The sequence below is a fragment of the Neopsephotus bourkii genome, unplaced genomic scaffold (assembly GCF_033783945.1).
Source record: "Neopsephotus bourkii isolate Nb327-2 ecotype Australia unplaced genomic scaffold, CSIRO-AGI_Nbou_v1 NB_1773, whole genome shotgun sequence".
Taxonomy (NCBI): Eukaryota; Metazoa; Chordata; class Aves; order Psittaciformes; family Psittacidae; genus Neopsephotus; species Neopsephotus bourkii.
In genome coordinates, this window is record NW_026902247.1 from 113,062 (window position 1) to 127,519 (window position 14,458).

The following is a 14,458-nucleotide window of genomic DNA, read 5'->3' on the forward strand; positions in this document are numbered from 1 at the left end:
TCAATTCTACTGTCAATTTTAGATCTGGAGGAATTCTAGTGGCTTTGAGTGAGATTGTCCTGACTCCCCTTAAGGCAGGCACAACCTGGCACATTCACTTGATGTAACTTTATTCCAAATTCATGGTTTGTGCAAGTTAGCAGTAAAAAGTACAAGGGATATTTTTAAAAACTATTTGAATCTGTGAGATGACAAAGCCAGCCCTTAAGAACATGCAATCTAAAGTCTTCCCATTGAGAAGGCTGACAAGGTTGGGCACTTGCTGACAGCAGTTATCTTTCTTGGGTCAGTAGAAACACATTCCTTATTCAAACATGCAAAGAGAAGACACTTTACATTAGGAAATGCTGACATTTCTTGGAGTTTAAATTGTTCTCTCTTGTCACACGATCAGCTGTCATCTTAGAAAAGGTATTTCTAGAAATAGGGAGGTCATCCCAACACACAGCTCCCTAAGCCAGCTATTTCTGCTGGCAAGTATTCGATTAGTTCCCCAGCCTCTGTTACAGGCCCATTACAGCCAATCTTTGACATTTTTGGTAATAAATACAGCCTGCTATGGCCTTTAGAGGGAAAAGCCTATTAGTCTGAAGATGGTGTTTGAGACCCAGACCCACACATGCTTCCCAAGGCATTGTGGAATTCCCACACGACCTTTCAAGGACTTATTTAAAAGATGACAGAGAATGGCAACCTGCTTCAGTAGGGACCTGCAAACAAGACAGACTTCAGAGCAAGTTCTTCATCTGAGGGGCCTTCTGCCAAGTGAATGTCAGGTCTATGGCATGATCTTTACGGGAGTATACACATTAAATTTAATTTTAAAAATCTGCTTCTTTCTTGCACCGAGTAAAACAAAGCACTCACCCTCTCCCAGAGGTGTGTGGCATCCCCTAGCACATGATAAGTTACTGCATTTTGAATCTTGGAGCCTGTGATACTGATGTGCTGTCTGCTGGGGGACAGCCTTGGTGACTAAGCACCCACTAAATGTACTGTAGTACCGAGAACTTTAAACTTTTGTGTATGCTTTTATACAAAACTGCTTCCCTGCAAAATGGGTCCTATCTTGTGTTTAGTTTAAGTTACATCACTCACACACACACAAAAAAATCCTCCTGAGTCAATAGGGTTACACACTGGGGTCTGTCCTAATCCTTTATCCGAATGACTTTGATCCTACTTGTTGATATGATTCCTTAAATCTCATGGACGTCTTCTTTTCTAGATCTCCATTAACCATTTGGAGTTTTTCCTCCCTTTTGTGGTACAATATGTAGCATAAAGTATCCTCAGCCTGTGACTGGGGCATTTTGATGGGGCCAGTTGAGATGAAATAAAGAGTGCTTAGAAAAGTGTTTTCCTCCTGTTGTGGATAAGCATGACCTTCTGAGTTGTTATTTTAAATTATCTTTATCTGAAAATAAAATTTTAAGGCTTTCATCCAGAGCCAGGGCAAAGTACAACAATAAAAGCATCCTACGGTCCACGACTGTTCCAGAAAAATCTCACTAAACTCCCACTTTCCAACATTTCACAGGCATTTTCTGAGAAAGAAAAAAAACATTTCTGTGAAACATTTTAAGTTTGGGGAGAAAAAATGTCTGCTATTTGTTCAAGCCTTTTTAGATTGCCACAATGTAATTATAAGGAACATGAAAACAGCATGTGTTTTTATTTCCTTTCCAACCCACCTCACCAGCCTTCTGCTGGTGCATACCTTTAAAATATTCAGTACTGAGAAAAAACACATAGAGAGCAAATATGGGAGTGCTTGACATTTATTGAATATATAAAATATTTATAGAATGTGTATTTAAAGTGCCTGACATTTTATACATACATGCATACATATTTCCAATCTTAATGTATTACATCTGTCTGCTTTGGGGTGTTAAGTTGTCCTTATTTGCGGCATCTTACCTGTGTTTAATACTGCACAATTTCTGCCAAAATAATTATGCAAATTATTCACTTTAATGGTGTCCTTAAGGAAAATAAGGGCACACCTCTCCCGCTGTAGGAAAGGTGTTGGTGAATGAGTTGCAATTGCTAAGTACATCCGGTTTTGTGTGAAACTCAACACCCAGATACGCATATACTGAAAATGAACCATTATAAATATAATAAAAAAAAGCAACCAAGCACCAAACTTTCTGTCAGTCTGAAAAAACACCAGCAATTAAAAAAATAACAGTAAGAGTGACGAGGGGAGAGGAGCACCCGTTCTGCTGGAGAATGAAAAGCTGCAGGCAAGTGGGGTCAGGGTCCTGGAGCGTCTGTCGTAAAGAATAACACGTGTGAATCCGTGAATTACAAGTCTATAAATTAATTGCAGGCTTCTGCTGACATCACAATAAACTATGCTAATGAAGATTGAGTAGTTTATAATTTTGTCAGAGCTCTGAAAAATGACATGGTTTATAAACTAAGTAGATACTGGTGTTTTTCAGTGAGTCTGTTGAATAAATTATACTAGGATTCTAGTGTAAAAAGAGAAAGTATAAAAAATTAATATATGAATGTGATTCTGTTTTAATTTTTTTTTATTAAAATTTTTCTTACATAAAGACTTTGTTTATTTCTCCTTGAGCCATAGTATCAATGGTGATTCTCCATAACTCTGCAACAAAACTGTCTTTTTCATCTATCCCTGATTTAAGTGATATTAATTTTTTTAATCATCTTAATCATCATCCTACTCAATAGTTTTCCCTTATGAGTGATATTTTACTTGACAAATTGTTTACAAAATTTCCTGTATTGTGTCTGTGTGGTCTGGAGACCCTGATTTAATGTCTGTATGGCCACAGAACAAGAAGAGCCCAGCCTAGAGTGTTTCTGAGCCAAATGCATGCATCTGTCTAAGCCTTTTTGGAAGGAAATTAGGTAGCTAAGTTAACGAGGACATCTCATCAGTTTTAATTTGCAGGATTGGGTTTGAACTGAACTGGATCAGGATCTTCCAGGTATCCTAAATTATTAAATATATGAAAAACAAGAGACCAAGCTGAAAGAGGAATAGAGAAAATGAGGCATGAAACCAGTGCTGGAGGGGCCCAGGGTATATGCTTATTTCGGCATAGGCAACTTAGCTCAAAAACAGAAACAATTGCTCAAATCAGGAAAAGACTGACATAAAACCTTTGCAGTCTTACTCAGATCTGCTTCAGTTTATGAATTGTATACAGTTTTTAAATAATCTCATTTCTGAGAAAGTATTTGTACCTACAAGTTTGGAGAGCACTCATGGTTAATTGGGAGCGTATGATTGAAGAGGTGATGATGTCTAGGACTCTGTCTTCATTTATTTCTAAAGCTGGAAACTATTGTCAAAAAGAAAAATAAAATACAGGAAAGATTTGTAGTTAAGGTGCTGAAATACAAACCCTGAAGAGCACAGTCTATTGGTACGCCTGCCATAGTATTCCTACTGGACATGGGTTTTGTCGCTTACACCATGCATTCATGTACTGCAACTGTTTTTATCTTTTTCTGCGTCCCTAATGAGACTTTTTGCTCTGATGTGCAAAAAACCCCACATCAGAATATTGAGTACTAAATCACACCTAACCAGGCAAGAAAAATAGGGGGTACTTCTGCCCTATCCCTGGTATCTTGGCTAGTAGCACCTCTTCGTGTGCAACTCCTATGTATTTAAACACATCTGCAGCTCATGCAGGTGCTGTCAAAATAGGAGCCAGACTAAAAACAATGGGAAACGAATCACTCTTTGCAGGGAAAAGTTTGAAAACTATAAAGCATGAAGCTGTGTACTAAATAGGAAGCTTGAAATTAATCCTGAATCACTCTTTCTGTGAGCGGGGTCCTCCTATAGCCCTGAGGGAGACTGCAAAGAAACTAAATTTTATTGTGTAATTGAAGAGCATACTGTAATCCCTGCAAACCTGAGATTTGAGTTAGGGATGTGAGGGCAGCCTCCATTCTAACATTTCTTAGCTTTTTTCTCTGCAATTTATTTTATAATCTTCACCTCCTTTTAATTTAGAGGGGTTTTTTAATATTATGGCTTTATAAATATTATAATCAGACAATGGAAATGATGGCTCGAGAAATACAATTGGATTTTCTGTCTGAAATAATAAGTCATGGATGGTACTTAGGAATTAATCTATTCTGGCTTTGTGGCAACTGTGGGTATTCAAAACTGAGACCTTCATTCCCCTACGAAAGCTGGTGGAATGTACGTAGGCTGCCGAGTTTTTGCATGTGCTTTTCAGTGCGGCGCGGGGGAGGCTTATTAGAAATGTAATGTTATTAGCAGTTTTTCTCAAATTGCTGATTTCCATCATCCTAGTAGTACAATAATGATGAAATTAAATTAAATTAGCATATCATATAGCATACTGAAAAAACTGTGAATACATTATAGTAATACAAGGCAACAGATAATTGCTAGCTTAATAAGAATTTATTTTTGGCAAAGATAATTCAACCTTTTTCTTCTTCCAATCACTAAGGACAGATTTCCTGGTTATTGATTATCTCCTCATCTTCTCTAAACTGAGTCAAAAGTCCTTCTTGGTTATATACGAATGTCTCTGCTCTAAATATTTGTAATTCTGTATCATTTGTCAGTGGAGGTGTCTTGTACCTGTAGGTAGCTGTCCATACTTTGACCTGTAGGACCTTGTTATGAACAGTTGGCGTCCAATTCTCTGAAACAAATTAGATTTCATTACTCGTATATTCACTTAGTGACAATATTATCTTACATGTCTTCTAAATAGAGGTTTTAATTATTCCATTTGGGGAAAAAAAAAAAAAAAGAACATTGATGGTTTAAGTGTATTTTCTAGAGCAAATATTTTCCCTGGTATTAAATTTTTAATAGGCTCAGGGTCAAAGAGAATGATTTGAATTACAGAAATGTTTTCTATTTATGTCTAATATTCTTCAAACTCGTTGAAATTATTTACTTTTTAAGCCTTAATTTATATTTACTCATTGCCACTTTCATTTTTTCCCCATCCTTTTTGCAGTTCCACCATGGTTTTTAGTTCACCCTTCAAATCTTTATGCCTACGAAAGTATGGATATTGAGTTTGAATGTACTGTGTCTGGTAAGCCTGTTCCTATGGTGGAGTGGATCAAGAACGGAGAAGTGGTCATTCCCAGCGACTATTTTCAGATAGTGGTAATTATCTGGCTTTCACTTATTAGATTTTTTTTAAATCAAGTTCTGAAATGTGTTGTGATATTTGATACAGTTGTTGCCTTCACAAGCATATTAGTCTTCCCAAAGAAAACAGATTACATATTAGGCACATTGCACTGGGATGTGTTTGGTCACGTATGTTGACACAGTCTGAATTCTAGTGATATTTGAATGAGATGCTATTGATAATATTATCTACCATGTTGCTTACTTCCCTTACCATTGTCAGTGGTCAAAAAAATAATACATCTCCAATGAAATAGTACATGGGTACAAGGGGTTAAGAGTCATAGAATGGGTTCGGTTGGGAGGGACCTTAAAGCTCATCCAGCTCCAACCCCTGCCACAGGCAGGGACCCCTTCCAGTGGAGCAGCTTGCTCCAAGCCCCTGTGTCCAACCTGGCCCCAAACACTGCCAGGGATGGGGCAGCCACAGCTTCTCTGGGCACCCTGTGCCAGCGCCTCAGCACCCTCACAGGGAAGAGCTTCTGCCTAAGAGCTCATCGCAGTCTCCCCTCTGGCAGGTTCAAGCCATTCCCCTTGGCGGGTCCCTACAGGCCCTTGTCAAAACTCCCATTTGACATAATTACAACTTTTCGAAGGGAATTGTGTGCCCTACCCAAACTAACATCCCTGTCCAGAATTACAATCTCCTTTAGTTTAAATGCCATTAGGACATGGGCTAAGAATTTCTGCTGTGTTTTATGAAAGGGGTGATCTAGCTGGCCTCTCCTGAAAGCAGTGACACTTGTAATTCACTTGTAAGTGAGTAGGGATGCTGGGGACCACCTCTTAAGCCATATGAAAATGCCTGTAAGCCACACGTTGTGGCTGGTTCAGAGACGTGGCTTGCTTCAACACTTTTTAATTTTCACCTTGTAACAAATAATATTGATTATCATCATGACTTTCAACTACTTACGACAAAAAAAAAAGCTTTTGTAATATGTTTTTCACGCAGGATAGACTTATTCTGCCATATGCAATAGAAATTCAACCTTTCTTTTTAATATTTTTCCTTATTAGAAGGCAGCCAGAGGCTGTCCAGAGAAAAGACAGGTCTCTTTTGCTGTCATGGATGTGTGGTAAAGGTGTTAGAAAATGGCTTCACTTAATAGTTAACGGAAGGTGCATTTCAGCCTGATAATACCCCTCACTTGAGATTTTTTACCCAACATAATTGGTTTCTGCTTGTGCTAACAAAAGCTAAAAGTTAAATCTGTTTCAAATGAAGTAAGCGCAGAGTGACATTTTCTTGAGGATCTCCATGCCTCAAGCCATATGGAGGGTTTGACCTTCAGAACAGTGTTTGTTCAAAGATGCAGAAGGTGAAAGTTCTTTTAAATCTTCCCTGCAGCAAAGGGTCAGGACAAAATTCAGAGCGCTGCTCAAGTGATGGCTGCAATTTGGAGCTTGAGAGAGGTGTTGGATGGACTCTGTGCAGGAAAGTGAATTCACCCTTGGGCCATAGGCACAATCATACAAAATGCGAAGATTACAACGTGTCAAGACGATCCTAATGAAAGTGCTTATGGTTATGTGCCTCCAAGGATCAGGGCTATGTGAGGAGGATTACATACACAGCACCATGTTTCACAGAATGGCCCTTCTGGAAAGGTTTTATAAACCACGTTCACTCTGGATGGTGTTTTTTCTAATTAATTCTCCCCACTTCCTTGCTTTCTCTTTTGTTTTCTCTCTAGGGTGGCAGCAACTTAAGGATTCTGGGCTTGGTAAAGTCAGATGAAGGTTTTTATCAGTGTGTAGCTGAAAATGAAGCTGGAAACGCACAGGCCAGTGCACAGCTAATCATCCCAGAGCCTGGTAAGATGCAAAGGACATACAGAATTGTAGATGTAATTAATGCTATTAACAAAAAAATCCCAAATGAGCAGCTACTATTCTTTACTCCCTCTTACTTATCCAGCTGGCTGACTGTAGTTAAAAGCGTGTCCAGGCTATCAGATAGTTTGAGGTATTTTGTTCACTGAGGCAATTACAAATGCTGGCCTTGTCCTCAAAATTACCCTGGAGGCTCACTAAACCTGCATGAAAAGCCAACGGCAATGCCTTACTATGAATTAGTGGGCTTTGTCCGGCTGAAATATGAGGTGATCACAAACTGGTGGGGTTATGGAATAAAGTAGTCCATAAGCAACAGAGAATTTTACCCGATGTAGTTCTGCATTAAGCTGTTGTAGAACACTTGTCTCGGGGAAAAAGAAGAGAAGAAAAAGAGGGGAAGAAAAAGAAAAATTGGCAGTGGGATATCAAGTGCAGCCAGCCATTGAGATCAGAATGTTTGTGTCTACGTGCTGACAGGATGAATGTTGCTTTTTGTTGCTGTTACTTGGAAATTAATACGTGTTTGGTTTTATGGACAGCACTGTGCAGCAGATTAAGCGTTTACTACTTTATGGGGTTTTAAGTAACAGAAAGATGTCTTCATCTTAAACTAGCTGATACGCAAAGCATAGATAAAAGCCTGTCAAAGTTTCTGGGTTATAAATGATTAATGACCTGCACTGGGCTGCAGGTTACACTTTCTACCTCTCGTGGATTATAGCACTAAGATGAGAACACAAAAGTGTGCTGAAGCATTGTTCTTTCTCTGATTGGGATTGAGAAGAGCAGGATCTTGGTAGACCACAAATTGTCGACACAACCTTGCTGAGATCAACTAACCAGCCTGATAGCTCATATCATAGTATTTCTTTGGGAAATACTTTGAAAAGTTTCCACACAGCATCAGTGTGAAGTTTTAAAGCTTTGCAAAAAATCTGGCTGTTTGGAAATAGAGAGGTAAGTATGGCTGCAGTCCATTTTCTTGTTAGCTGCAGCAGTCTGACTCTTAGGAACTCCTGTCTGAACACTGAGCAGGAACATTTGCTGAGATTTGTCGAAGTTCAGTCCTGCAAGCTATTGTGTTACGAGCACTGTTATCCATATTGGTTTCGGGTAGTACAGAGGGATGTAGCAGTACCATGTGGCCACAGTTGAGATCATCTGGTAGACGAAAGTGAGGAGTAAGCACCACTGAAATCCAGAGATCCCCAGTTTTCAAAGTCCTGTTTATGCAAATAATTCAGGCAGATGCAAATACGAGCTGGGTTCAGGTTTCTCCATCTATTTTCTCTCTTGGTCCCACATGCATGGCTGAACATGGATTTTGCATATCATTGAAGATCCCTGTCACTCCTTTTCCCTTTACTTTCAGTATCTCTTTCAGCCTGTTCTCTTTCTTTTCTCTCCCCTACCTGAAAGCAGCTCCAGTAGCTACTGGGAATCCATCAGAGACCTCTCAGCCACTCTCTCCCTCTCCCCTAGATGCTCATGCCCCAGACACTTCACAGCCTTGGAACGATGCAGCTTGGTGAGACATCCAGGAAGGAGGGGGTGTGGGTAAATAGCAAAGTAATGTCATGTCCACCGAGTCATTATCATTATCCTCCTGCAGCCTGGGGTCCCTCCTAGCCCAGCTCTGCAGGACTAATCGGCTAATTGGTGGTCGGGTATCAGGATCGAGGGACAGATACTTATTTGGGTTCCCACTTCTTCCCCCCCCTCTGTCTGGTGTGGTGCAGCATCTTGCCAGGTGCGCATTTCCCTCTGTGCAGTCACCAGAGATGATGATGAGGTTACCTTCCCTTGGAGACAAATGTGAAAATGAGAAGGCACAGTCAAACGTATTTCAGTGGCAGAAAAAAGAAGTCTATATGATACTGAGGAAGGCTGGCTGGGGTCATCATCGTCCTGCTCAGAAACAACTTGCTCCACTTCAGATCTCACTGTGGGATGTGCACATTTGTCTTGCCTTTGTATTTTGTTGTTTAGTTGGTTGGGGTTTGTTTCTTTCCTTCTGCTGTCTTTTAAGCTGAATCTCACATGCAGTTCATACATTTGGATTATATTTAAACACGTGAACATCTGAAGGAAGCAGGCCATCTCCTACTGTAGGGGGCTTTAATCTGGTGTTAGAATCATCCTGAGGGAAACTGGGCAACTCATTGCTGCTCCCACCTAGTCATTGAAAGTGAAATGCTGTCAGTAAATTTCACGCTCTGTGTTAGTATTTATTATGTTTGGCATTGAATTAAAATTAAAATAGAAGAAAATGAAAAGAAAATCCTAAAGAGCTACAGGACACCATTGTAAATTGTCTACATTTCCCTTTTTAAGTGATGGATTACTTTTTTTCTGGTTATTTAATCAGATCTTCAAACAATGCTGCTCCAATTCCTTTGAGATGAAGGGAGGGCCGGCATGCACAGATGGTGGAGAAGCCAGCTATAAATACAAATGAAGCGCTAGGGCTGGCCATGGCAGGAGGAACGCACTCCCCTCAGCTTTGATTTTGTTGGATCATGCTCAGCATGCATTTGTTTTTATGAGAGCCTGATGAAGTTTCAATATACTCATTAATAGTTATCATCTCTTACTGCAGCCATTGAGGTAGAAGGGGCTTAAAGGAGACATGCTGAATGCTTATCTGAGCTTCGTTTTCCTGAAAGCCAGGGTCAAAACCCTTCATTGAACTAATAATGATTTATTCTAACAATTATTTCTATGCCAATCTTACATCAGGGTAAAACAGTCACTACTTTTTTATTTGATGGTGATTCATAAGAGTATAGTTTGTTTTTATTTATTGCAAATAATATGGATCATATAGTAATTTAAATATGTTGCGTAAGTTCTGTTGTGGGATTTTGTAAGTTTTAATCAGGTAGAAGGACACAATGCAATTGCTCCTATTACTTTTGTTGTTATGCCAATATGTAGATTCACATCCACTGCTGACTACCTTTAACTCTAGGGGCTGAAGTAGCAACACAGAAGATGACATTAAGCAAATACAAATGAGCTCAGACTGAGACTGAAAGTACCCCTTGCAGATGCTGTGATGCTAAATTATAATTAGACAATACTGAAATGAGAAGTGAAAGCCAGAAGGCTGCTAGCTCATACAGATAACAGCTTCCAATTTTAGTATTCCACATGTGGCTATAGGGTGCTTATAACTATTTTGATATCTGTTGCTTAGACTATAAAAAGCCAACGAGTTCCTTGAGAAATATAAAATGTCCATTCTTTTAAGTCGAGATTATGACTAGAGAGGCATTGTACTTAACAGTGTATTATGAATGGGAGCATAAGTGACAGTTGCTGGTCTGCAATGCACAAGTTAGTCAATAAATCAAAGTATATTTGTTGATGCCAGCACACTTGGGAAAAAGGTGGTTGGGATTGTTTCTACTCCTCTTTCTTTTCTTACCATTAACAATCATAATCTTACCCTCTTAGGAAGAGATTGCTCACCATTTTATAACAAGAAAAACAAGAAGCAACTTGAAAGGCTTCCTATTTCTGTAAAAACCAAAGCAATAAATGAGTCAGATTTAAGGATTTCAGTTCTTTCATCCCCAGCACATACATTCTGAGTTTATCAGTCCACTGTGCTGCTTGGTTTCCTCTATTTCTGCTCTTTAGCTCTGCTAAAGTGACTTTGTGCAGTCTATGTGAATGTGTGATCATACTGAGCAGGTACCAGGAATAAAGCCTACAGTATGTACTTATGATTACATGTACTGGAAAAAATTCTCAGCAAGAAGAAGCAGATGAAAGACATCTCAGCTGTCTTGGCTTTATGGCTGTTTAAAACCTGTTATTTGCACACCTAAAGAATGAATAGAGAACAGCGTGGTGCTGAGTGATGGATGTGCATAACTTCAGCTGAGGAGAGTGTTCCAGAGGAAAGTCTATAAGGAACTCCCACACCATTATTTGCTTTATGCCAGTGGCTTCTCACAGATTCATCCTTCAGATATTCACAAGATGTGTGGACCAATTGTTTTATTATAGCAGATGGAAGATCAGATAAAGACAACCCTGAAATAATCAACTTGTGTATAGGGTAGGATAATTGTTAGCTATGTCTGGCAAGATACCTCTTTCTAGATAAACTGAAAATTTAGAAGCTCATAAATATACCCTCACCCAGAGACTGGTACGAGTGTTGTAGATCACTCTAGACTCTTGGCATTATAAGCAGCAGCTAAGTTGGCAAACAGAGCAACAAAGAAAATTATCTCTTTTGCAGTATAACTAATGAATACCTGGGCTTTTTGTGCTGCCAAGCAGGGAGGGGACACAGCCCCAGATTATTTGAAGAAAGGATTGCATGCCCATCCACTGGTGAACTCCAGATGCTGAAGAATGTCCAAAGACAGGTGTTGCAGGGAGACAGGAAAGGGTACAGAGAGCTGATGGTCATGGGTAGCCTGGTCCTTGGTGACTCATCCTCATTGAGTGGGTGCTGAACTCCAAGCCCTGCTGCTTGGGCTCAGCTTTCTCTGACATTCACTTTGTCATTTTCATCACGTACTTTTTCTTTCTTTTTAATTCCTCAGCTTACAAGTTGCATAGCTCCTTCTCATGTCAGATTTTCAGCTTAACAGCTAGCAGATTTTAGATTTCTGCATGCAAAAGACTTTGCATTTCCGTATAATGAGGCTGAGATTGGGAAACCCAGGAATTACTTCTTTTGCTAAGGATAAACAAGGGTTGAATCAAATAATTTTAAAAAACCTTCCTTTCTCCTATTACAAAAACATTCTGTGATGTGCCATGTACCTTCCCTTTATTATCATAAATATTATTTAGTATTATTTATATTTGATTACATATATTAATGAGTATTTATAATTATAGTACAGTGTACAGTATTAATAATTACTTCCTCCCTAAAAAAAACCCAAAATGAAATCCATCTCTATACTAAAAACTGAGCTTATATTGGCATTAAAACTTCACATTTTTAGCCCTTTCAAGTCTGTTGGAAAGCTAAACCATGTACATTAATCTTACTTATGGTTAGCCTTAAAGTGAGTCTGAAATAAGCTCCATGATTTCAAATATCAGGAAAAACAGGTGGTTTTTAACAATTGGTAGAACAGTTAGAAAGTAGTGATGAGAAATGTTCTTCAGTTAAAAAGCAGTTTGGCAGATACATCTTGGTGCTAATAATCCTGATTCTGTCTTCACAGAGGAAGCAGCAATGTGTCTGCTCAGTTGGCTCCTTATGCCCTGAATTAGAGATAACAAATTTCACAGAGCTACTTTGCGTTGTGTAGGCAGAGACAGAGCAGAGGAAAGAAGTGAGAGACTATTTAAAAATCCCACTCATAAATTTCAGAGTAGAATATATTTTTCTTTTTTTTTTTTTTTTTCCTCTAACACAGAGGAATAGTTGTTCTACTGAGATGTGGAAGGGTACCGATTTTCTGAAGGGTTATTTAATCATGAGGTGCAGGTTATATTGACTATATTGACTTCTCATATTTAAAAGAGCATGAGGGCAAATTCCTGTACTGGATCAGGGACTCTTTGCCCCATTGAGTTGCTCACTCGCAGGCTCTGGTTTGGGCACTGACAGGTAGCTTGAGGCAAGAAAATTTGTGCATGGCTCTCATATGCTGTTCCCGAGGTGGAAAGAAGCAGTGACTGCATTACACACCAAGCTGTGTGATGTGGTGAACACACTGGACGGAAGCGATGGGATGGAGAGGGTCCTGGACAGGCTGGAGACCATGTGAGACCATGTGAACATCATGGAGTTCAATAAGGCCGAGGGCAAGGTCCTACCCCTGGGTCAAGGCTATCACCAACACAAACATAGGCTGAGGAGACTGGATGGGGCAGCCTGGGGAGAAGGACTTGGGGGTTCCTGGCCAGGACTTCTCTGCTCTGGAGACAGGCTGAGAAGAAGAGGCTCCAGGAGACCTCAGATCAGCTCCAGTGCCTAAAGGGGCTGCAGGAAACCTGGAGAGGGGCTTGGGACAAGGGCCTGTAGGGACAGGCCAAGGGGAATGGCTTGAACCTGCCCAAGGTGAGACTGAGCTGAGCTCTTAGGCAAAAGCTCTTTCCTGTGAGGGTGCTGAGGCGCTGGCACAGGGTGCCCAGAGAAGCTGCGGCTGCCCCATCCCTGGCAGTGCTCAAGGCCAGGTTGGACACAGGGGCTTGGAGCAAGCTGCTCCAGTGGAAGAGGTCCCTGCCTGTGGCTGGGGTTGGAACTGGGTGAGCTTTAAGGTCCCTTCCAACACAAACCAGGCTGGGATTCTATAATTCTGTGTTGTGCAGTGTCACTCCCCACCACACGTGGCTCTCCAGCATCATCCAAGCTGACTCAGATTGAAATTCTGCTTCTAGCTGTGGGAGTTTCTCCTGATGTATCACCCCATCTCTGGTTTAATTTTATAAATATAGCATTCTACTGAGTGGCAGCACAGCCCCAAGTATCTAGTATGAAATAAAAAGAATGAAATAAAAAAAAAAAGAATGAAATAAATAGTTAAAAGTTGTAAATATACATTAAGGATATTGAGGTGTAATCTTGCAGAGCATGCTGTTCCAAGCATGAACTTTGAGGTACCCCAGATGTGACAATTTCAGCCAAAAGGTGACATGACAGCCTAAGGCAGTGGTGTCTTGCAGTGGGGCTGTGCCTTGTGGCTCTGGACCCTGGAGGTATTTAATGTTCTGTACCATCATCTTGTCCGCAGCCCCACCATGGGTGATGAGTGAAGAAGTGTCTCAGTGCTGCCAGAAAAAAGCAGTAAAAGCACCTAATGCACATGGGTTGGGAGAAGAATAACCTCCTGAACCATAGTGTCAGGATTTTTTATGATAAAAAACGAGATTTAACATCCTTATTTTGGTATGCACAACTGGTAAGCTGCTCACATTTATTACACCGCATGAGCAGTAATGATCATGATAATAGTAAGAATAAATTTTGTTTATATGCTTTTATGGTGGTCTTTACCATAATATTATGACACCTTATTGGGGATTTATAACAGAAATATGCAAAAAATGCAAACTCAGTGGAATATTTCTTACATTACTAAAAGATATATAAAGGCCACCCTAAAAACAGCAGAGGTGCTTAGAAGGCACCCTGGACACATGCACCACAAGAGCTTATCTTGGAAGATTTTTTGAGTTTTCATCTCAGAATCACAGAATCATAGAATAATAAAATAGTTAGGCTTGGAAAGGACCTTAAGATCACCCAGTTCCAACCCTCCGGCCATGGGCAGGGACACCTCGCTCTAAACCATATCACCCAAGGCCTCGTCCAACCTGGCCTTAAACACTGCCAGGGATGGAGCATTTACAACCTCCCTGGACAACTTATTCCAGTGCCTCACCACCCTAAGAGGAAATAATTTCTTCCTTATATCCAATCTAAACTTCCCCTGTTTAAGTTTTAACCCA

The 14,458-nt window shown here is 40.1% G+C and overlaps 1 protein-coding gene across 1 annotated transcript in view; it reads left to right on the forward strand.

Annotated features, from left to right (window-relative positions):
- LOC133226223 (netrin receptor DCC-like) overlaps positions 1–7,003 on the forward strand; it is a gene marked incomplete at its 3' end in the record, with an annotated part of 93,808 nt that extends 86,805 nt beyond the window's left edge. The window contains exons 4-5 of the mRNA XM_061379471.1: positions 5,004–5,158; positions 6,883–7,003. Of these exons, the coding sequence (XP_061235455.1) occupies positions 5,004–5,158; positions 6,883–7,003 (276 nt within the window). The remainder of the gene's footprint in view (positions 1–5,003; positions 5,159–6,882) is intronic.
- Positions 7,004–14,458: the final 7,455 nt, after the last annotated feature.